Source organism: Anabrus simplex, chromosome 2 (genome assembly GCF_040414725.1).
Source record: "Anabrus simplex isolate iqAnaSimp1 chromosome 2, ASM4041472v1, whole genome shotgun sequence".
Lineage (NCBI taxonomy): Eukaryota > Metazoa > Arthropoda > Insecta > Orthoptera > Tettigoniidae > Anabrus > Anabrus simplex.
Genome location: NC_090266.1, coordinates 912,680,794 through 912,704,760, shown reverse-complemented (window position 1 = coordinate 912,704,760; position 23,967 = coordinate 912,680,794). Strand labels below are relative to the sequence as shown.

Genomic DNA, 23,967 nt, shown 5'->3' with positions numbered 1-23,967 from the left:
AGCAGGCAATGGTATGTTGATAAACGGGGCTAAAAGTCAGGTTGTGAGTTTCACGAATAGGAAAAGTCCTCTCAGTTTTAATTACTGCGTTGATGGGGTGAAAGTTCCTTTTGGGGATCATTGTAAGTATCTAGGTGTTAATATAAGGAAAGATCTTCACTGGGGTAATCACATAAATGGGATTGTAAATAAAGGGTACCGATCTCTGCACATGGTTATGAGGGTGTTTAGGGGTTGTAGTAAGGATGTAAAGGAGAGTGCATATAAGTCTCTGGTAAGACCCCAACTAGAGTATGGTTCCAGTGTATGGGACCCTCACCAGGATTACCTGATTCAAGAACTGGAAAAAATCCAAAGAAAAGCAGCTCGATTTGTTCTGGGTGATTTCCGACAAAAGAGTAGCGTTACAAAAATGTTGCAATGTTTGGGTTGGGAAGAATTGAGAGAAAGAAGAAGAGCTGCTCGACTAAGTGGTATGTTCCGAGCTGTCAGCGGAGAGATGGCGTGGAATGACATTAGTAGACGAATAAGTTTGAATGGCGTCTATAAAAGTAGGAAAGATCACAATATGAAGATAAAGTTGGAATTCAAGAGGACAAACTGGGGCAAATATTCATTTATAGGAAGGGGAGTTAGGGATTGGAATAACTTACCAAGGGAGATGTTCAATAAATTTCCAATTTCTTTGAAATCATTTCGGAAAAGGCTAGGAAAACAACAGATAGGGAATCTGCCACCTGGGCGACTGCCCTAAATGCAGATCAGTATTGATTGATTGATTGATTGAAGGGCTAGGAGTTGGAAGGAATCCGTGGAAAACCACCTTAAGGGCTTCTGACAGTGGCGTTCAAATCCACTAACTCTCGAATACAACCTCAAAACTGCGCGACCTTAACCGCACGGACAACTCGCCTGGTGCGAAGAGAATTAACAGGTTCCCAAAATATTTGGCAAGGCGGTGGCTGGATCAGGAATGTAGTGGTGCTGGGGCAGGGCAGGGCAGGGCACCACCCCAGTACTACTTCTAAATTTGGAATCGTGCTGCCTCTTTTCTTCTATTAAAAGGATTATATTAATTTAAGGTGTCCCAAAAATCAGGAGTGTGTGATCAGCTCAGTGGTTTAGCTGCTGGCTTCCACCGTGGAAGGCTGGGTTAAAATCCTGGTCAATCCTGGGTCCTGATTTTCATCTCAAGAATCATGTGGCATACGGAAGAGCACCCGTCCTAAACCTCCAACCACCACAATGAGCCTTGGTGGCTCCAGCGACCCCAAGAATAACCGGGATAAGCTGAAAGTTTTAAGGTGTCCCCAAGAATAAAATATCTTGCTATTAGTACACTCCCCTGTGAACCATGCAACCTTGATGTGGTAAGGAGGCTTGCGCATCCAAATGAAGCAGATAGCTGAGCCGCAGGTGCAACCAAATCAGATAGATATCTGTCGAGAGACTAGACTAACGAATTGTTCATCGAAAGGGGTGTAGCAGCCTTTTTGAAGTTGCAAGGGTGGCAACGTAGATGATTGACTGATATGGCCTTGTAATAATACTCAACATGGCCTAGCTGTGTTTATACTGCTACACGGCTGAAAGCAACGGAAAACTACAGCCGTAACTAAATCTCGAGGACATGCAGCTCTCTCCGTATGAATGATATACTGATGATGGCTTCCTCCTGGGTAAAATATTCCGGAGGTAAAATAGTCCCCCATTTGGTTCTCCGGGTGGGGACTACACAAGGGGACAATCATCAGGAAGATGGATATAGACATTCTGTGAGTCGGGGCATGGAATGTTAGAAATTTGAATAGCTGTGGTAGGTTAGAAAATCTGGAAAGGCAGATGGATAGACTTAAGTTAGATGTAGTTGGTGTGTGTAAGCAAAGTACGTTGGCAGGAAGAGCAGGATTTTCGGTCAGGCGACTACAGAATTATCAACACAAAATCGAACAGGGGAAATGCAGGAGTTGGTTTAATCTATATATATATATATATAACTTGTCCTGACTGACTGACTGATTCATCATCGCCGAGCCAAAACTACTGGACATAAAGAAATGAAATTTTGGGGATATATTCATACAAGAGAAAAGTGCTCGCTAAGAGAGGATTTTTGGATGTTCCGTCGCTAAGGGGGTGAAAAGGAAGGTGAAATTTTAAAATGAGTGTATCTATATCTCAAAACTTTAAAAGTTTACAGATGTAAAAATTGGTATTTAGAATCTTCTTTAAAAATAAGGAAACACGTATTTTTTTGTTTTCAGAGAACCCCAATAGGAGGGGTGAAAAAGGGGTTGAATGCTGTTGTATACAAGATCAGGTATACTGGAACACAACATAAATTTATTGCTTCAATATGACTTTATACAATATATACATGAATTTAACTTAAACTTTTCTTGAAGCTGAGTAAAATCGCAAGTAACTAATCTTGATAGTAGACTGAGAGTCAGTAGAAATGTACACTTTATACACATTAACTTTATGTACACTCGAAGCTATCTTGATGAGATAGTCTGTAAAAAGGTAAGTACATGATAGTCGAAAACTATCGGTTTTATAAGCGTAACTTGCCATGAAAGTTCCTACTAACATAATGCAGTTATTTCCATTGGCTTGTCATGAAATGACATGAATATTCACAATTAGAGAATCTAATGTAGGTGTCGGAGCCTGAGTGAGGACTGAGGATGTGTAGATTACAGGCATGGGGCTCGACGTGGCTGTAGTAATGGGAACTGAGGCAGTGACCTGAGGTGAAACCTCATACAACCAGAATTCAGTCCACCTGGCCGAGACACATGTTTAAGAGGGATAACCTCAGTGTTCGACGTTCAGTGTAATCTGGTGCTGGACACTGGGGAGTCCTACTAAGTGGCTGCAAGGTGCTCCTTTTATAGTGCAGACTGACGTCACAAGCAAGCACACTGGAGTCGTCTTGTAGAGTCTCGAATAATCCAAGCTGCGGCGTGCGCGGTGCTGGCTGGCGCAGAACTAGGAGCGCAAAGGACACACAACAAATGAATTTAATCAGGATACCGATACTTATATAGCAGAAACTGAAGATATCACAGACCTGAAAACTGGTACTTTTGATCTCTTTTAAAAATAAAAGAAACACGTATTTTTTTGTTTTTGGGAAATCCAATTAATGGGAGGGTGAAAAGGGGGGTGAATTTTTAAAATGAGTGCATCTATATCTCAAACCTTTGAAAGTTTACACATGTAAAAATTTGTATTTAGAATCTTTATTAAAAATAAAGAAACACATATTTTTTTTGGAAAATTCCAATAGGAGGGGTGGAAAAGGGGTTGAGTGCCTTTAATGAGGATACTTATATCTCAGAAACTGAAGATATTACGGACCTGAAAATTGGTGTTTGGGGTCTCCTTTAAAAATAAAGAAACATGTATTTTTTCGTTTTTGGAAAATTCAAATAATCGGGGGTGAAAAGGGGGATGAATTTTTAAAATGAGTGTGTCTACATCTTAAAACTTTAAAAGCTTACAGATGTAAAAATTGGTATTTAGAATCTCCTTTAAAAATAAAGGAACACATTTTTTGTTTGTTTTCTGTATAGGAAGGGTGTAAAAGGGTGAATTATGGGTTGAATGCCTTTAATGAAGATACATATATCTCAGAAACTGAAGATATTACAGAACTGAAAATTTATATATGGGGTCTCCTTTAAAAATAAAGAAACACATATTTTGTTGTTTTTGGAAAATCCAATTAATGGCAGTTAAACAGGAGTGACAAATTGGGGTGAATCTTTTGAAAGACTATATCTACAGAATATCTGAGAAACGTAAAATATTACAGACGTAAAAAGTGAGTATTTGGAATATAATTAAAATGTAAAGAAACATAGGTGAATTGTTTTTGAAACTCCACTTAAGGGGAACTAAAGAGGGTGAAATTTTAAAATGAGAATTTCTACAATATATCTCAAAACCTTAACATGTTACAGAAGTGAAAAATGGTATTTTTATCTCTATTAAAAATAAAGAAACATGTAATTTTAGTTTTCGGAAATACCACTTGGGTGGAGAGGGGGTAAAAGTGACTGAAAATGGTGTTGAATTATTTTAATTAGGCTACTGATATCTCATAAATGAAGATATTACAGACGTGAAATTTGATATTTGGAATCTGCTTTAAAAGTAAAGAAACATGTATTCTTGGAAACCCAATGAAGGGGGGGGTGAAAGAATTGAACAATTAATTGACTGAATTGTGTGAAAATACATACATATAATAAAAACTAAAGTTGTTACAGACGTGAAAATTGGTATTTGGATTTCCTTTAAAAACAAAGAAAAACGCGTTTTGGGGGGAAAACCATCTTGGGGGGTGGGAGCGAAAAGGAGTTGAATCCCTTTCATGAGGACACATAAATCAAAAACTGAAGAAGTTAGAGTCATGATAATTGGTATTTAGAAGATCCTTTACTATTAAAGAAACAAGTATTTTTTGCCGGAAAATTCACTTGGGGGCGGGGGGGGGGGGGGGGGAGTGGGAAAGGAAGTGAAAAAAGTGAATTATTTTTATGGGAATACTTATATCTCAAAACTGAAGGTAATAGACGTGAACATTGGTGTTTGGAATCTCCTTTAAACATAAAGAAACACACCTTCTTTCAATTTTTTTTGGGGGGGGGGTGTAAATAAACTTAACGGCGGTGGGGTCTAAAAGGAGGTGAGACCAATTGATTTTACTGTTCATAATGTACTTATAAGGAGCCTCTGTTGCTCAGGCGGCAGCGCGCCAGCCTCTCACAGCTGGGTTCCGTGGTTCAAATTCCGCTCACTCCATGAGACATTCGTGCTGGACAAAACGGAGGCGGGACAGGTTTTTCTCCGGATACTCCGGTTTTCCCTGTCATCATTCATTCCAGCAACACTGTCCAATATTTCATTTCATTTGTCATTCATCGATCATTGCCCCATAGGAGTGCTTCGGCAGCCGGTACAATTCCTATTGTCGCCGCTAGATGGGGCTTTATTCATTCCATTCCTGACCCTGTCAAATGACTGGAAACAGGCTGTAGATTTACTATGTACTTATTCTAATCATAAACCAATCATTTTTAATCCTTCCTGGGTTTGTTTTCAACAGCCATTTTTCCTTCGGAGAACGTTCTTAGATTACAGTAGATTCTCCTGGCATATATATAAAAATTTAAACACATTTGAAATATACAATAGGAATGAGATTGACCGTCAAATTTTTCACCTCTATAATAAAGTCAATAATGCATGGAAGTATGTAATTCATATCGCTAGAAATTTCGCACACTTGCCTATGCGCGACAATGGTGCTGGTCTGGTCACATTGTCAACAATGACAATGGCAGTAGATGTAATTTACCGCCAAGTAGCGGTCTTGCATCTTGCTATGGGGTCCAGAACATCTAATAATAACAATAATAATAATAATAGTAATGTTCTGGACCGTCGTCAAATGTGCGGACCGCGCTGGAAACGGTCCTGGATGGGTAATGACTGAGAATGCAGTCCAGCCGCGGGTTCAGTACCGCCAAGGCACCCAAGACGACACCACGCTGGATCTCCTGAAGGATTTGATCCATTTTAAAAATGCTTATAGGAAAAGATGGCAAAGATTTAGGGGCCCAACTGACCGAGTGGAATACCTGGACCTAGCCCGGGAAGTACGAAATCGATTGTTGGAAAGAAAGATTGAAGAATGGGAGGAAACTTGCCATAATCTATTAGAAAATGACTCAGATCGCGAATTTTGGCGGACTCTCGCAGTAAACGAGTCAGATCGCGAATTTCGGCGGATTTTATATATAAAACAATAAGCATTCAATTATTTCAGTATGATACCGTAGCGAAGCACGGGTATCTTGCTAGTAATGAATAAGAAAATAAGGTAGTGGGTAAGCTATTATGACTAGCATGGTGAAAGGATTATTGTTGTCAAGATAGACACTTCACCAATGCCCACCACAATAGTGCAGTTCTATATACCTACTAGTTCAGCAGATGATGAGGAAATCAAAAAAATATATGAAGAGATAGAGGATTTAATGCAAAGTGTAAAAGGTGATGAGAATCTAATTGCAATGGGACACAGGAATGCAGTGGTAGGCCAAGCAAGAGAAAGTAATACAGTAGGAGAATTTCGATTGGGACAAAGGAATGAAAGAGGAAGTTGACTGATTGTATTCTGCACCAATTACAATTTAGTCCTTGCTAATACTTGGTTCAATCACCACAAAAGATGGCTGTATACGTGGATGAAACCTCACGACACTGGAAGGTACCAAATATACTTCATTATGATCAGGCAGAGATTCAGAAACCAGGTATGAGATTGCAAAACTTTCCCAGGAGTGGACACTGACTCTGATCACAACTTGTTGCTCATGAAATACCATCTGAAGCTGAAGAAACTGAAGAAGGGAACGAATGCAATAAGATGAAGTCTAGACACGTTGAAAGTAAAGAGTGTGAGGGATTTTTTTCAAGGAACTTGTTGCACACGGACTAAATGAAAGGCTGAAGGAAACACAATAGACTAAGAATGGACAGTCATAAAAAATAGGGTCAGAATGACTGCTGAAGAACTGTTAGGAAGAAAGGAAACATCAGCTAACAATCAATGGATAACTCACGAGATATTAGACTTGTTACAAGTAATCAAAATCATTTTATTTTCCGTATTGAAAGAATCTCAATAATAATATAAGAGAATTTATTGGACTCCAACCTATTCAATACATTACAGGATGTTAACATTTTTAGTTAAACATCGTTAAAATGGAGACATGTTTTGCCCTCCATGTGGGGCATCATAAGTCATATCAAAGCACCTCAAAATTAAACCAGACGTCTGGTTGGAAATTATGAACATAATATGTAAGAAAGAATATATTAAAAAACATGTACAAGGTCCTATCCTAAACGAAATAACAATAGACTAGTTACACACAGTAAAATACGCTAGTGGTTTCTTAATATTAAAATGAGGCCATCATATGCACAGTATAAAAATGAAAGTAATCAAAGTCTATATGATATTGAGTTCGATGGTAGTTCTACGTAGTATATACAAATGTTGGCAAAATAAAACACAATTTATAATTACTGTACACTTATTTATAATTGTTAAAATTGATGAGGTAAAACATTCCAATTTGTCTATCTGTAATTTGGCTCCAACCAAAATAATTCGCCCTAAGATTAATTTGATTTCAATTTCCAGATTCACAGAAAACCTTCATTCACTCCCACAACCATAAAACAAAATTCTCTTCACCCACAATCGCACAAACAAGCCTCGTTTTACAGTTTAATGTACAGAGCGTTAAAAATTCCTATGTCAACCGTCAATTTAAAAAAAGAAATAAGTACCATAAAAGAAATAGCTGTTTTCAATGGATACAATCCCTCAATCATACAGAAAATAATCAATAAAGTGAAATTGAAATTGGCCACGAACCTCTCCCCAATAAAAATTAATAAGCCTAAATATGCATCTTTCACCTACATTAACCCCATTACACATCAAATTGCTACCCCTTTAAAAAAACATGATATTAGGGTAGCCTATAAGACCCATAATTCTAATCAAAAGCTATTTTTCAAACACAATAAGATAAACTCGGACAACAATAAATTTTCGGGCTCTGGCATTTATAGACTGAAATGTGCTGAATGTAACAGTTCATATATCGGTCAAACTGGTAGAAGCTTTGCAATTAGATATGCAGAACATTTCAATGCCCAAAAGCATAATAAACACTCAGCCATGAGCATCCATATGAAAGACACCGGACATAGTTTTACCACAATCGAACAGGATCTCCAAATTTTAAAAAGACTAGATAAAGGCAGGCTCATGACCGAGTTCGAAAATTTATACATTTTTTTTGGACCAAAAATATAATAAGAATAAAAATTTAAATGATCCAATAGACAACCGAAGACCTCTTTACGAACAATTAATATTTTCGCTCAATAGTTTAAATCTGAAAGACAAAAGACTTGTTAACGTCCTCAAAACAAGCTCTCCAAGCACCCCCACCAAGCCGCTCAACTCATCACGCCCCTATTCTCCCTCCAATACACACAACTCCTCCCCAAGCGCCAATCACATACCCACAGCCCCGCCTTCTCAAATCCACTCCCGCACGCGGCTGTGCGCTTGCATCCGGGAGATAGTAGGTTCGAATCCCACTATCGGCAGCCCTGAAAATGGTTTTCCGTGGTTTCCCATTTTCACACCAGGCAAATGCTGGGGCTGTACCTTAATTAAGGCCACGGCCGCTTCCTTCCAACTCCTAGGCCTTTCCTATCCCATCGTCGCCATAAGACCTATCTGTGTCGGTGCGACGTAAAGCCCCTAGCAAAAAAAAAAAATCCACTCCCCTCCTCTAAGACGTCACACGTACAACACGAGGAGCAGGACATTAGCGACAGCCAGTGCTCCACAAACCTCCTAGCAATTAGGTAACAGCTCAACAGCTTTCAAGGTAAGTTTTAACTTTCACATCTTTCATTTCTCAATGATTTTCCCCTTTTTTTCTCTTTTTCCGTCATTTCACTTAACTAATTAAGACAAATCCTCCATTTTCAGATTTCCCTCACATGTAGGACAGCTCGAACACCGACTGCACTGCACAACATTTTCGACCGTTGCCCATTCAACCAACAACTGACTTTCCCGCACTTCAACAACAAAATATACGCAAACCTTTAGTCAACTAGGAAGAACTTAATGATGTTTTTAACTATCTTCATTTGAAGCTGGTGTTGTTTTAACTCTGTCTTAGCACAGCCTCATTTTATAATCAACAAAAGCTGTTCACTTGCGCTGTGCACTCCATTCATATAGAGAGTGACCAACGGAGTTGGCTACCTCATGAATCCTAGGGCGAATTATTTTGGTTGGAACCAAATTACAGATAGACAAATTGGAATGTTTTACCTCATCAATTTTAACAATTATAAATAAGTGTACAGTAATTATAAATTGTGTTTTATTTTCCCAACATTTGTATATACTACGTAGAACTACCATCGAACTCAATATCATATAGACTTTGATTACTTTCATTTTTATACCGTGCATATGATGGCCTCATTTTAATATTAAGAAACCACTAGCGTATTTTACTATGTGTAACTAGTCTATTGTTATTTCGTTTAGGATAGGACCTTGTACATGTTTTTTAATATATTCTTTCTTACATATTATGTTCATAATTTCCAACCAGACGTCTGGTTTAATTTTGAGGTGCTTTGATATGACTGATGATGCCCCACATGGAGGGCGAAACATGTCTCCATTTTAACGATGTTTAACTAAAAATGTTAACATCCTGTAATGTATTGAATAGGTTGGAGTCCAATAAATTCTCTTATATTATTATATTAGACTTGATCGATGAACAATGAGAATACAAGAATGCAAAAAATGAAGAGGGCAGAAAAGAATACAGGCAATTAAAGAATGAATTGGATAGAAAGTGCAGGACAGCTAAGGAAGAATTGCTGAAGGAGAAGTGCAAGAATGTTGAAGGTTGTATGGTCCTGGGGAAAATCAAGGACACCTTTGGAGAAACGAGAACTGGGTGTATGAATACTAAGAGCTCAGATGGAAAACCACTTCTAGAGAAAGAAGACAATGCAGAAAGATTGCAGTAACATTCAACAGTTGTACCAAGGTAAAGATGTAGATGATATGGTTCTGGAACAAGAAGAGGCTGTTGAAGCTGATTAAATGGGAGACCCAATTTTGAGGTCAGAATTCGACAGAGCACTGAGAGACCTAGATAGGAACAAGGTACTTGGAATTGATGACATTCCCTCTGAATTACTGACTGCTTTAGGTGAAACCACCATGGCGAGGTTTTTCAATTTAGTGTGTCAGATGTATGAGACAGGAGAACTGCCATCCGATTTTTGGCAGAATGTTGTTTTACCCATTCCAAAGAAAGCTGGTGCTGACAACCGTGAAAACTACCGCACTATTAGTTTAATATCTCGCGCCGGCAAAATTTTAAAACGTATTACTTACAGAAGAATGGAAAGACAAGTTGAAACTGAGTTTGGAGAAGATCAATTTGGCTTCAGAAGAAATGTAAGAAAACAGCAATCCTGATTTTACGTCTGATCTTAGAGGATCGAATTAAGAAGGACAAGCCGACGTTCATGGCGTTTGTAGATATAGAAAAGGCTGTTGATAATGCTGATTGGACCAAGCTATTTAAGATTCTGCAGGTGATCAGGATCAGATACTGAGAAAGAAGAATTATCTATAATCTGTACAAAAATCAGCCTGCAGTGATAAGAATTGAGGACTTCGAAGAAAGGAAAAAAAAAAAAAAGCAGCAATTCAGCAATATAGAACAGGCAGTAAAGGAAATCAAAGAGGAATTTGGAAAGGGAAACACAATTCAAAGAGACAAAATCAAATCCCCGAGATTTGGCGATGATATTGTTATTTTATCTGAGACTGCAGAAGAACGGGAGAAACGGGAGTAAGTCCAAGACAAAAGTAATGGAGTGCAATCGTAAGACGTCAGGTAATGCAGGAAATATTAAATTAGGAAATGAAGTCTAGAAGGAAGTAGATAAATACTGTTACTTGGATAAAACTAATGATGGAAGAGGAAAGGAGGACAAAAAATGCAGCTAGCACAAGCAAAGAAGGCTTTTCTTAAGAAAAGAAATTTGCTCACTTCGAACAATGATACAGGAATTAAAAAGATGTTTTTGAAGACTTTTGTCTGGAGTGTGGCATTGTATGGAAGTGAAAGATGGATGATAACTGTCCGGCTCCACGGCTAAATGGTTAGCGTGCTGGCCTTTGGTCACAGGGGACCCAGGTTTGATTCCCGGTGGGGGGGGGGTTGGGAATTTTAACCATAATTGGTTAATTTCGCTGGCCCGGGACTGGGTGTATGTGTCGTCTTCATCAACATTTCATCCTCATCACTACACGCAGGTCGCCTATGGGTGTCAATTCAAAACACCTGCACGTGACAACCGAATTTGTCCTCGAACACTCCCGGCACTGAAAGCCATAATGCCATTTCATTTCATGGATGATAACTAGCTCAGAAAGAAAGAGATTGGAAGCTCTTGGAATGTGGTGTTACAGAGGAATGCTGAAGGTGAGATAGATAGATCGAATCACAAATAAAGAGATACTGCATTTAAATTAGTGAGAGAGCGCTGTGGCTAAATTTGACGAGAAGAAGAGATAGAATGATAGGATACACCTTAATACACCCGAGACTTGTTTAGTTGATTTTTGAGCGAAGTGTAGTGGGTAAGAACGGTAGGGGTAGACCAAGGTATGAATATAACAAGCATGGCCCCCACAGGGGAGGGGGGTCCAATTATACTTCCAGGTCCCTGGCCCGGACTATATACTGGCCCGGCACCTGGCCTAGATGATTTTACTTAATTTAGCCCAGTTATTTAACATCCTGGAAAATTCTTTTTTTATCCAAAGGTATTTGTTTTCCATACAAAAATAAAATTCTGCATAAGACACCAACCAAAGAAGTAAAAGTGGTGACTTTTATAGTGCAGCAATGGAGGAAGGCAGACCGGGTAGCTAGGTCATTCCTGAAAATTTTACACACATGAATTTGACATTTTAGACCACCCATCCACTTGGATGGTTGAACCGTTGATTGCTGAGGGTTGAAACACGACCCTCGTGACAACACCACGACCAATTATGGTCGAGACCATTTACCAGTTGGCAAGCTGGGTGCGATTACATGAAGTATGCCATCGCCTCCACCTTTACTGAGATGAGACCAACCCGGGATTGTACAATACCATCCCCAGGTTCCTAACCCAAGATATGCTACTGTTAACGGAAGGAAACGACAAAGGGACTCTAACCTAAACCTCCAGATATAAGGATTCGCCATCACATTTAAGATCATAAACTTTGCTTATTATTTACAACAACTTGATATTATTACATTATTTCGCCAGCTGACTACCCTTCTCCGTCAACATCCTCATCCGGATTAATCCATATGGGAAATCATTTAAGTAAAGATTTTTATTATTATCATCATCATCATCATCATCATCATTATTATTTTCATCACTGGAGATTATCATTATTGTAACCTGTAATCATCCATTTAAGATTTTAATTTCATTTTTCACCATTATTATTATGCTCAGATATAATATTGTAAATTCTTCTTTTTCTTCTTCAAATTATTATTATTATTATTATTATTATTATTATTATTATTATTATTATTATTATTATTATTATTATTATTATCATCATTATTATTATTAGTAGTATTATGCTAAATTAATTTCACTCGTTTCACAGCAGTTAACTATTATTATATTTAATGCATAACCCTTTACGGTTCCGATCTTGTTTGGCACTAAACGATCAGTTAAGACACGATTTACTTGGAATATTATTATTATTATTATTATTATTATTATTATTATTATTATTATTATTATTATTATTATTAATTTTAAGTTTTAATTGCCAATCTTTAGAATTTAGTCACATATGTTAAATCCCACATGAAAAACCAAGATCTGATTTCACATCGACTGAGCTCGATAGCTGTAGTCGCTTAATTGCGGCCAGTATCCAGTATTCGGGAGATAGTGGGTTCGAATCCCACTGTCGGCAGCCCTGAAGATGGTTTTCCGTGGTTTCCCATTTTCACACCAGGCAAATGCTGGGGCTGTACGTTAATTAAGGCCATGGCCGCTTCCTTCCCACTCCTACCTCCTTCCTGTCCATCGTCGCCGTAAGACCTATCTGTGTTGGTGCGACGTGAAGCAACTTGCAAAAAAAATTTCACATCGGTCGGGACACAATAGCGGTATTCGAACCGCACCCTTACTTCATTTCGTACTGTTATTAATTTATGGGGACACCATGTCCTCCCAAGACAAATCTCAAATCCCATGACACCTTGCAGCTGGGAATCTCCATCCAGTCCCTGCGAGTGCTAAATTATTCTTTCCTTCTCATTTGAAGTCCATTTATTCCAATGGGATTCTTCAAAACATTTAGTTATTAATCCGCGGTGCGTGGACTCTTCTGCCACTCATAACACTGGAATCGGCATATAACAACGGCGTAGGCCTCGGGATTCATCTAATTTATTATGAACATCAGTACGACTCAATTTTATCTAATGCCGGATTTCTGTCCCTCTCGACTACCAAAATAAAAAATGGGTTTAACCCACTCTGGGCCTTCTACATAGTGTGACCATCATACACAAGTGCCTCTATCGCTTCTAAAAAATTATTTTAATTATTATTGAGTCCAAAAAGGTGAAATCAACAATTAATATAAAAATTTAATTTACTAATCGAATTAAAGGCTTCCACGTGCCCCATGTTGTCTCCACATTAGAATTACTTGAAGTAATTCTATAAATCAGGTCTGTGCCTTATTCACCAAATATTATTATTACTAATTATTATTATTATTAAACATTCATTTAAACATAACCCGTGTTCATTTATCACTCTAATACTTCTAACGATTATTATTATTATTATTATTATTATTATTATTATTATTATTATTATTATTATTGCTGTCTACTGGCGAAACTTTGCAGTACACATAATCATTGATATTTACGTACAAAACAATCCGACTTCAATCCAGTCCCACAATATTGAAATTTACTGGCAACCCTGTACCTCTGGATAATCGTACAACATGCCTTAACATCTATAAAATTTAAGAGAAACTGACCTAAGTCAGAAAAACAACTCTGGAGCAATTCTTAATATGAATCTCAATTTATCTTTAAGTAAAACATGCTCCTATACAATCAAACATGAACACTTCAAGCACCTGAACAAAACAAAATCTATCCTAATTTACTCTACTAAAATAATCAAGAATATTATGAGTGCTTGATATAATTATTTACATATTAATTTAGCCCTTTGTCTACCTAAATTGTACGAGGCATGAAGCGGCATTGCTTGACGTTCAAGTTACCATATTAAAGGATAAGACCTCCCCCCCGTTAACGTTTAGCAAATCTTCATAATTTAATAGGTATTTGTACTCCTCTCCGCCTTTAGTCTGCTAGACCAGACAAAAAGCCTCATGGCTAGGGTTACCAGACGTCAGTATTTACCAGTACATGCCCTTATTTGTAGTGCCTGTCTTGGCGTCCGTATTTATTTTTTAATTATTTGCTGATTGTCCGTATTACCCCCTGTGGGTGGGGGCAGTAGAATAACACCCACGTTATCCCCTGCCTGTCGTAAGAGGCGACTAAAAGGGGCCTCAGGGGCTCTGAACTTTCGAGCATGGGTTGGCGACCACTGGGCCCTCAGCTGAGTCCTGGCATTGCTTCCACTTACTTGTGCCAGGCTCCTCACTTTCATCTATCCTATCCAACCTCCCTTGGTCAACTCTTGTTCTTTCCGACCCCGACGCTATTAGGTTCGCGAGGGCTAGGGAGTCTTTCATTTTCACGCCCTTCGTGGCCCTTGTCTGTCTTTGACCGATATCTTCATTTTTCGAAGTGTCGGATCCCTTCCATTTTTCCCTCTGATTAGTGTTATATAGAGGATGGTTGCCTAGTTGTACTTCCTCTTAAAACAATAATCACCACCACCACCACCATTGTCCGTATTTTTGTCTAATAATGTTAAGATTATCTTTTTCCAACTGGAAACCCATTTTCGTAAACTTAGACTCGCTTATTCCATAACCTTCGACTTCAGCTGCAGCTTGAACTTTTTAAATTCCTGTAGTCTTTGACTAGTATATTATCGCTGGTCGAAGTCGATAGTCGAAGTTGGCGATAGCATACGGAAACGGAAGCTAAAGACAAATAAATTTCGTCCACATTGCTGCTTAGTTGTGCCACAATCCTTGTGATCTACTCTACAATATCTGTTGCGATCTGATGGTACGTTAAATGTATTATGGGAAAAAGAAAGTGCAAGTTCACTGCTGAATTGGAGAAAAGATATAAATGCTTCAAAAAGGGCCGCACCGACGAAGAAGCCATGTGTCTAGTATGTAAACCAGGAACATACATTTCTGTGGTTAATCGTGGAGCTATGGATTTAGAAAGTCACATTACAACGGGCAAACATAAAGCTAATGTTCAACTTCAAATAATATGTTGACATTTTTCAAAAAGAACACATCACTAAAGGAAAATGCGATTGCTGCAGAGGGAGTTCTTGTGTACCACAATGCTGTTGCATCATGGGAGCTACAAAACTATGGATTGTATGTCTAAGCTTCCATCTAAATTATTTCCTGATTCTGAAATAGGGAAAAATATTCACTGTGCTCGTACAAAGTCTGAGGCCATTGTCAATAATGAACTTGGATCTCACCGTGTAGAAAGTGCCATTAAACAAGTCAAAAACGTATCATACATTGGTGTTTGTACGGATGGCAGCAATCGTGGGAATATAAAACTGTTTGCTGTGCTCATGCAGTATTTCGGCTACAGGAATGAAGGGCTGCAAGCAAAGTTAATTGACCTGCACAGTGTTAGTAATGAAAAAGCTGCAACAATCTCTTCAGTGCTGTTAGATGTCCTGCAACAAAATGCTATTGGCTTTATGTCGCACAGACCCAGATAGGTCTTATGGCGACGATGATGCAGGAAAGGGCTAGGACTGGGAAAGAAGCGGCTGTGGCCTTAATTAAGGTACATCCCCAGCATTTGCCAGGTGTGAAAATGGGAAACCACGGGAAACCATTTTCAGGGCTGCCGACAGTGTGGCTCGAACCCACTATCTCCCGAATACTGGATACTGGCAGCACTTAAGCGACTGCAGCTATCGAGCTCAGTGCAACAAAATGGAATTTTGGAGAAGTGCATTGCTTTTGGAGGAGATAACTGTAATACGAATTTTGGTGGCCTAAAAAGAAGAGGAGATAATAATGTATTCTCTAATCTCAAATCTCAGCTTAATGAAACCTTGATTGGAGTAGGTTGCCCAGCACACGTGTTGCATAATTGTGTTCAACATGGAGTTGATTTATTGTCGATTGACGTAGAAAGCATTGTGTTAAAAGTGTTCAACTACTTTCTACATTCAACATAATTCAACATAAGGAACGAAGAACTAAAAACGTTTTGCGAATTGGTTGATATGAATTACAAATCCCTATTGAAGCATTCAAAGACTCGTTGGTTGTTACTTTTCTCAGCTGCTGAAAGGATGCTTGAACTGTATCCAGCACTTCGGTCTTATTTTCTATCTGTGGATAATCCGTCAACAATTTTGAACCAATTAGGTGAAATGTATTTAATATTTTGCCAGTCTTTAATGTCAGTCTTTCAAGAGAACATTCTTCATGTTGAAAAGGAGAATAATTCCATTATTGAAGTGAATCAGGCACTTGAAGAAACTGTTGGCATTTTAAAAGCTCATTTTTCAAATAATTTTGTTCCTATGAAAGTGAAAGAAATGATTAAAACTTTGAAGGAGGAAGGGTTGCAGGAAGACAGTGATTCCTTCATAAAAGAAGTCCATGATGTATATAATGCATGCCTGGAGTACCTTGGAAAATGGTTACAACCTCTTGAAGAATTCAGTACTTTTAAATGGATGACCTTAACTTCAGATTTCAACTGGACTGACCTTGAAGATACTGTTAAATATCTTAGTGCTAAAGGTGTACACATTGATTATATTAGATTATTTGACCAATTTGTAAATCTTCAAAAGAATGTTGAAGTGCAAAAGCAGAATGGAAATTTCTTGAAGGAACCAGTCCATTAAAAAAAAAGGGCTGCTTTTCTAAATAGTGTCAATATTACATGTTCTTCTGAGCTACTGAAATTGGCAGAAGTGTATTTTGCAATTCCTGCACATAATGCCAACGTAGATGTCCTGCAACAAAATGGAATTTTGGATAAGTGCTCTGCTTTTCTTTAATAAATGCACAGTAGACTAAAGAAAGAAATAGGGTAAGTGTTGACTTTGTGAAATGGTTGGTGTCAGTGAAATTTAACATGAAAGATTTCACTTGTAACTAGTTTTATAACTATTTAAAAGACAAAAAGGATTTGCTCAATAAAATAAGTAGCTGTGGTAAGTACAATCAACATGAATAAGGTATCAGTGACATTCCTGCTTTCGAGACTTCACTTGTGGCCAAGCAATATGAATAAGGTACGCTAAATAAAGGGTTTTAACAAAAAATTTAAGCAATTTTAATGCCGTCCTGGTTTTGTCCTGCTTTCTGAACTCAAAAGTCATGCTTTTGAGCCGTTGTCATCTGGTAACCCTACTCATGGCCCTTTGCGGTTTAGCACTGCATTCTGTTATCTATCATGTCAGCTTGAAGAAGTAATCCAATGCACTTTGGAATTTTACACATTTTTACATATTAAAATTTTAACATATGACAGTTTTACACACTTAGAATTTATTTAAATGAAATAATACACCTCTGGCCGTATGTCTGACCCGCCTAATTTACATATATAAACCTGGGCTTGGCGTAGGATTTCCCACAACGTCATTTCCAAGAATCTTGCATGCCGTATTTTCCTTCTTCTAAATATCGCCTGGCCCCAAGGCTTTGGATTTTCCATTGACTCAGAAATAACTATCCCGTTCTTTCTCCCTCTTGCTAAGATTTCTCAGAATACTAATTTCAACTTGCCATTGTGTTCCATAATCTCTCGTGGAGATAGAAGTCTGTGTAGGTTTCACAATACCTACCGAACTGGCCGGTAAGCTTACAATATATGTCTGATATTCTGGCACAGTGAATATGAAATATATTCTTTTAATAAAAAATTCTAATTGAATGACACAGCTGACACCCCACCAGGGTACAGTATCGAGTATCGAATAAAACTGGTATCGACCCATCCCTAGTTAAAAGTGATTGGTAGAAACTGAGGATGTTCTTGTAGAACAAAACGTGCCATCATCCTTTAGTAATAGCTCTTCGTACAGATATGTTATAGTGTTCAAAGTATTATACTTCATGTTCTCACAGACTGAAAAGCTTAAAAGTAAGGTATTAGCAGATGTAAGTATGTGTAGATTTACTTGTATCTTAGACAACTGTTCTACAAAGCAAGTAGTAAGTAACTAGAACTGCATACCCACCTTCTGATTCTAGTTTTGTAACTGTACCAATCTTGCTAGCATTTTCATCTGTTATTCTTGACAGAACAGCTGCACAGTTTTTTGCACTAGTAATTAAAACTAGTCCAATGCCACAGTTAAAAGTTCGGAGCAATTCTGCTTGATTAACACCACCTGAAACAATTTTTCCCTTAAATCATTCATATACAACAGAAAGGAATATTTGTAACCATGAAAGTGAGGAATTGCAACATACCTGCTGCAGCAAGCCAGCCAAACACAGGGAGAATTTTCCACTTGGTTGCATCCAACTCAACTCCCACTTCAGGAGGCAGTATACGGGGAATGTTCTCAGCAAGACCTCCACCTGTGATGTGAGCCACTGCTTTCACCAGTCCACTTTGTAAAACCGGTAGGACACTTTTCACATATATTTTTGTAGGAGTCAGCAACTCTTCTCCTGATTTTGGACAGAGATTCCAAGAATAAAAATATGCCACAAAGTTCAGACCCTCAAAATAATTTAAGACCTTCAGAGAAGTGTTAAGGAACATCATGAAAGAAGCTATATGACACAATCTAAAGTGACAGCTTCAGAATTAGATGTAATGTAAACAATGTTACTAAGTACTTACACATAATGTGAAGTACATGTACCTACATACATTACATACAGGGTGTAACAATAAGGTATGGTCAAGCTTTCAGGACACCTTCCCCACACACAGAAGAAGAAAGTGTTTTATATGAACATAGGTCCAAAAAGGATTTATTTCCATGTTAGAACTCATTTTCTACAACTCTACATAGTACTTTAATCCTAAGAAACACACAGGAACAAAATGTACCAGCATACCTCATGATAATCTTTCTTCCATGAAATGTTCAAAATGGCCCCCGTTAGCATTGATACATGCATCAACCTGTCATCCTGGATGTGCTAACATATATCACTGGAATATTGCATATCCATGTATCAATGCTAATGGAGGGCACTTTGAACATTTAGTGTACAAAAGAGTTTCAAGTGGTATGCTGGTATGGTCTGCTTCTGCTTGTTTCCCATGATTAATGTACAATGAAGACCTGTAGAAAATTAGTTCTTAACATGGAAATAAATGCTTTTCTGGACCCTTGTCTATAGAACGTATTTTGTTCTTTTATGTGTGAGGAATGTGTCCTGAAAGTCTGGCCATACCTTATTGTTACAATCTGTGTGTTTAAATTTCTCATTATAGACTATAAATATAACGAAGTTAGTGTCTTAGCGGGTGCAAACTGTATGGCAGTGTGGATAATTTTGCTGATAATTTCTGAATAATGAAATGTACTGATTTTCACTCAAGTGTACTCTTATTTTTGCTTGTGGTTAGGCGACCCTTGGCATTGGTTTGGTAGAGTGGTGATTATAAAGGGCCTTCAGACCATAAAGCAGTAAATCTGACCTAAGCCTAACTGGCTCCTGCCCGCAGTTAGTGGAGGGAAGGACCAAAGGTCAATACGTTGGGAGTTGTTGCAAGAGAAAATCCCTCATGAACCTATGACTGTAGGGGGTCTAGAGCCAGGTAGCAGGCCTAAAGTATTATGTTAACAGATCTGTCTGCTTCAGTGCCTTGGGTGTAATAGACTGTAGTTAAATACTGACAATATCCGCAGATAACCATTAGCGGATGTGGATGAAGGAAGTGCAGATGCGTATAATATTTTGTATATCTGCACAGGGCTCTAAATATAAAGTCTGAAGCATTCAGTCAACAAACTACTATGAATGAATTAGGCACATTTGCAGCTAGTATAAGGTTTCTTCAGTTATTAAGTCTCTTCACTCAAAATCAATAAAAAAGAGGGGGGGTTTTAATGGTTAAGTCATTCATCTTTCTCTACTTCTTTTATCCCTCTTGGATGAGGTAATCCACCTCAAATAATCTACTATTTCCATCCACATCATATGATCCCATGTATGAAACCAATTCATATAGAACTTCATCCTGAGTGTTCATTCCTAACATTTATCTACACACTAGCTCATGTATCCGTGCTTTGCTACAGAATTCCGCATGGCATACGTAACCCTCGGTAAAATACTATGCACGCTGTTAGTAACATTATATTAGATTACATTGCTCTTAGAGTTACCTGAGAAACACCAAAGGGAGGTCGTCATACGTCGTATTTCGTGTGAAGTCCGGGTTAGGGAGTTTTCATTACAATGACAGGCTGAATTTCCCACTGCCAGTCACAGTCGAGTTTAGTACTTTAGATTTTCCTTTCCTGTTTCCACTCACATTTGAGTTTTGGAATTTTCATTATAATGGCAGGTCCCTTGCCTATTGCGGGTCACACTCGACTTGGGGAGTTCTTATTATAATGGCAGCTTTACTGCCGGTTACACTTGACTTTGGAAGTTGCCACTATAATGGCAGGGTCCCTTGCCTACAGCCAGTCACAACCCAATTGTGCAGTTATTATAAAGGCAGAACCCCTTGCTTATTGCCGTTCCGATTATGCTGTCCAAGGCTGTTGTTGAAGTCACAATTGAGATGGATTTTGTTTTCCACAGGATCAATGGTATATTTTCATTCTATCTCCTAACAGTTTTTTATTAACTTCAATAATTTTTAAGTGTATTTCTTAACAGCCTCCCTATTAACATCAAATTTTCTTTCAGTGATTTTTTTTTTACAGACATTCTATGATTTTTTATAATTCTATTGGGACGCTTTTGTCCACTTTGCTTTTCATAGGATGATGGAACTTTTGAACTGTTTTCAAGTCAGAGAGAGAACTTGAATCATCAACAGGCACAACAGAAAGACACTTGTATTTAGGAACAAGATGATAATCAATGAGAGGAAAATCATTGTTGGTTTTGTCATTGGGAGAACACTGGGGGGGGAATAACATGTGTTCTTACAGGTTAGAAATCTAGGGAGCCCCGACTGTTGTGGGCAGTAAAGGATGTATATAAACTTTGAGAAAAAGGACTGGTAAAATGGAAGCATGTGTGTGTAATTGCGTCTCATGTTAAGAAAACTGGAATCTGTAATTAAGTACAATAAACATGTGCAGAATCATAGTTTAATAGCAGTGCGTACTTGTAATGTGTATTTTTTTTTCCCTACTGCAATAATTACTAACTCTCGTACAACTTGCATCACTTCATGTTATGAGCCCTGCAAGGACAGGGCTAGCAACAGCAGGGAGGGACATAGTAAGGTATGAGTAGTTCAAAATGCAATGACATCAAGGGACCAGAACACTTAACCCATTCGCCTCACATTTAAATACCATAGGAGTTCACTAAGAAATCACATTTAAATACCGCTCTGCGGCAGTCGTCATCACACTATTATTTAGAAAATCATACAAAACCAACCAGTAAATATTCCTTTCTGAAAATTTGCATGCATAATAAAGAAGTAATAAACTTACCAATGCCGCTATTTTAGTACGTCTGCTTGGTGTGGTACACCTCAAAACATTCTTCTAAGTGAAGAGCTACGCCACACTTTTTGCACTGCCAGCAACTTTCGCTTCTTTTACCCCGGCTGTAGCACACAACACACCTTCTTGTGACTTTTGATTTCTTCTCTGTAGGGGGAATACGCATGGGAAAGTGGGCCCATGATTTATCTTGTAATCTGGTTGGGGTGGTGCTCGCTGAAGGTCGACCTCGAACCGAGTACTCCGGCAACTGAACAGTCTCTAGTAGCTGCTGCGCAATGCTAGTTCGGAAGTCCGTGTGGCTCGTCTTTCTGTTAGCAGCGATCTTGTGATACACAGTGAAGGAATTCAAAATACACATATCCAGGAGGTAAAAGAATATTTTCCTATATCCTTTCACTGTGCGTCGCATGACGGGGAACAGAGCTGTAACCTGATCCTGAAGGTCAACACCACCCATCCCCTTCTGATATTCAAGGCCACACTTGGGCTTTATCACTTCTTCCCTCGGGGTTTGTCCTCTCTTTCGTCTGAGTTTGCCTGTCCCTGTCATGTCAGCTGATTTGTGTTTAGTGGTGAGAAAGCAAACATCCTTGTTATCTTTCCACTTCACACACAACATACTGTTGGCAGCCCACATCTCATACTCTCCACGTTTTAGTTTCGTCTTACTGATATCGCGAGGCATGTCTTTTCGGTTCTGTCTAACAGTTCCAATTACATTCATCTGCTTGTCGTGTAGCCTTTTGAATAAATCTGGGGAAGAATACCAGTTATCTAAAAACAATGTATGTCCTCGGCCTAACAAGGGTTCACACACGTTGAGAACAACGCTTGTACTTGCTGGCAGACTTGGATCCGTTACATCATCACCTACATAAATTTTGAAAGACAGACAGTAGCCAGAACTTGATTCACAAATTTTGTAAATTTTTATTCCAAACCTAGAACGTTTAGACCTATTACACTGGACATATGAAAGGCGGCCTCTGAATTTCATTAGACTTTCATCTAGAGCAATGTCTTGTGAAGGTAAATATAATTCTGAAAATCTGGAGCAGAAATGTTGTGTTATAGGCTTAATCTTTCTTAGTTTGTCACTACTATCGACTTGTTCATCGTCAACAAAATGTAAAAATCGTGAAATTATAATAAATCTTCCCCTGCTCATGGTTTCACGAAAAAATAGGAGTGTTTATACACCTATTTTTACTCCAGTATAACTGTATTCTTGACTTTCGCACTTGTGACATTAGTATAACTAACGCAAAATATGCCCTAATTTCGTCAATTGTAGTCTCAAACCATTTGTCATCGTCTTTCAACTTTTTTCTGTCAGGATTGCTCAACTGTTTTGCTGCATATGAATTTGTCTCGACAGATATTTTGTCAAACAAAGGGTTCATGTATTCACAAAAAACTGAGAGTTCAGATAGTGGCTGCATATCAAACTTTTTCAATAAATTTTCACTAACCCCACTGTATTCACTAAACTGATGTACAACTGGTTTATTGTCACTTTTTGTCCAGTTCCAGTCAGTCAAGTTAGTCTGTGCCGAGGTACGAGCTCGTTTCGAAAGACTCGGCACACCGTCGTTATTTGCTTCACTTTCCGTGTAATCAGAACTACTATACGCATCACTAGTACTCGAACTAAGGACTTCAGGGTCTATTTCGTCGTCCCAAACATCACTGCCTTCAATATCACTCTCCAGAACACTATCTATTAGCTTCCGTATTCCTTCTTCATCAACACCAGCATATCTGCTTGACGCCATGATGGCAACTGACAAGAGCAAAATTTTGTGAATAAAGATTCTCTTATCTCTTGTTCCGGAAGTGTGTGAGAACCTGGTGAAAGGGAAAAAACCGAAGCCACATGTGTAAACTTCAGCTCAGAATGCATACAAGTGGCGTCTGTGGGTTATTGACTGAACTATATGGATTGATGTACAGCTGTGCATCGCCGCGAGCAGAGCTCGTCATTTGATTCATATGCCACGAGTAACTATGACGAGCTAGGGTCGTCTAATGATGCGATTGGGTTAAGTAAGGCCATTTGTTAGAAATATGCTGTATGGTACTAATCCGCACATGAGGCGTCAACGAGTCAATGCCATATATTAAGATAGGAAAAAAAAAAAAAAAAGGACCAGTCTGCCTCCGTAAGTACAACACGGTGAGGTACCATTAGACCACTAATAGAAATAAGCTCCATGTCTAACGAATCCTATTATGGAAAAGAAAATGGAGTCAGGTATGAGAAAGAGGATCTACAGTATACAGGAGCTGAAGGTAAACAGAAAGGAAAATTTGGTAGAACAACTATATCGGTGTGACATAAATGAGTCTGACAAGGTGGGAAAGTATTCAGAATAAAATAAAAGAAAATAGGAGAAGAGAAGAGAAGAGAAGAGAAGAGAAGAG

The 23,967-nt window shown here is 38.4% G+C and overlaps 1 protein-coding gene across 2 annotated transcripts in view; it reads right to left on the bottom strand.

Moving 5' to 3' along the window:
• Nucleotides 1-23,967, bottom strand: part of Gart (trifunctional purine biosynthetic protein adenosine-3 Gart) — a 529,244-nt gene that overhangs the window by 60,783 nt on the left and 444,494 nt on the right. For both annotated transcript variants that reach the window (XM_067141687.2, XM_067141686.2), the window contains exons 13-14: nucleotides 18,353-18,556; nucleotides 18,118-18,270 (exon numbers count right to left, since the gene is read on the bottom strand). In XM_067141687.2, coding sequence (XP_066997788.2) covers nucleotides 18,118-18,270; nucleotides 18,353-18,556 — 357 coding nt within the window. The remainder of the gene's footprint in view (nucleotides 1-18,117; nucleotides 18,271-18,352; nucleotides 18,557-23,967) is intronic.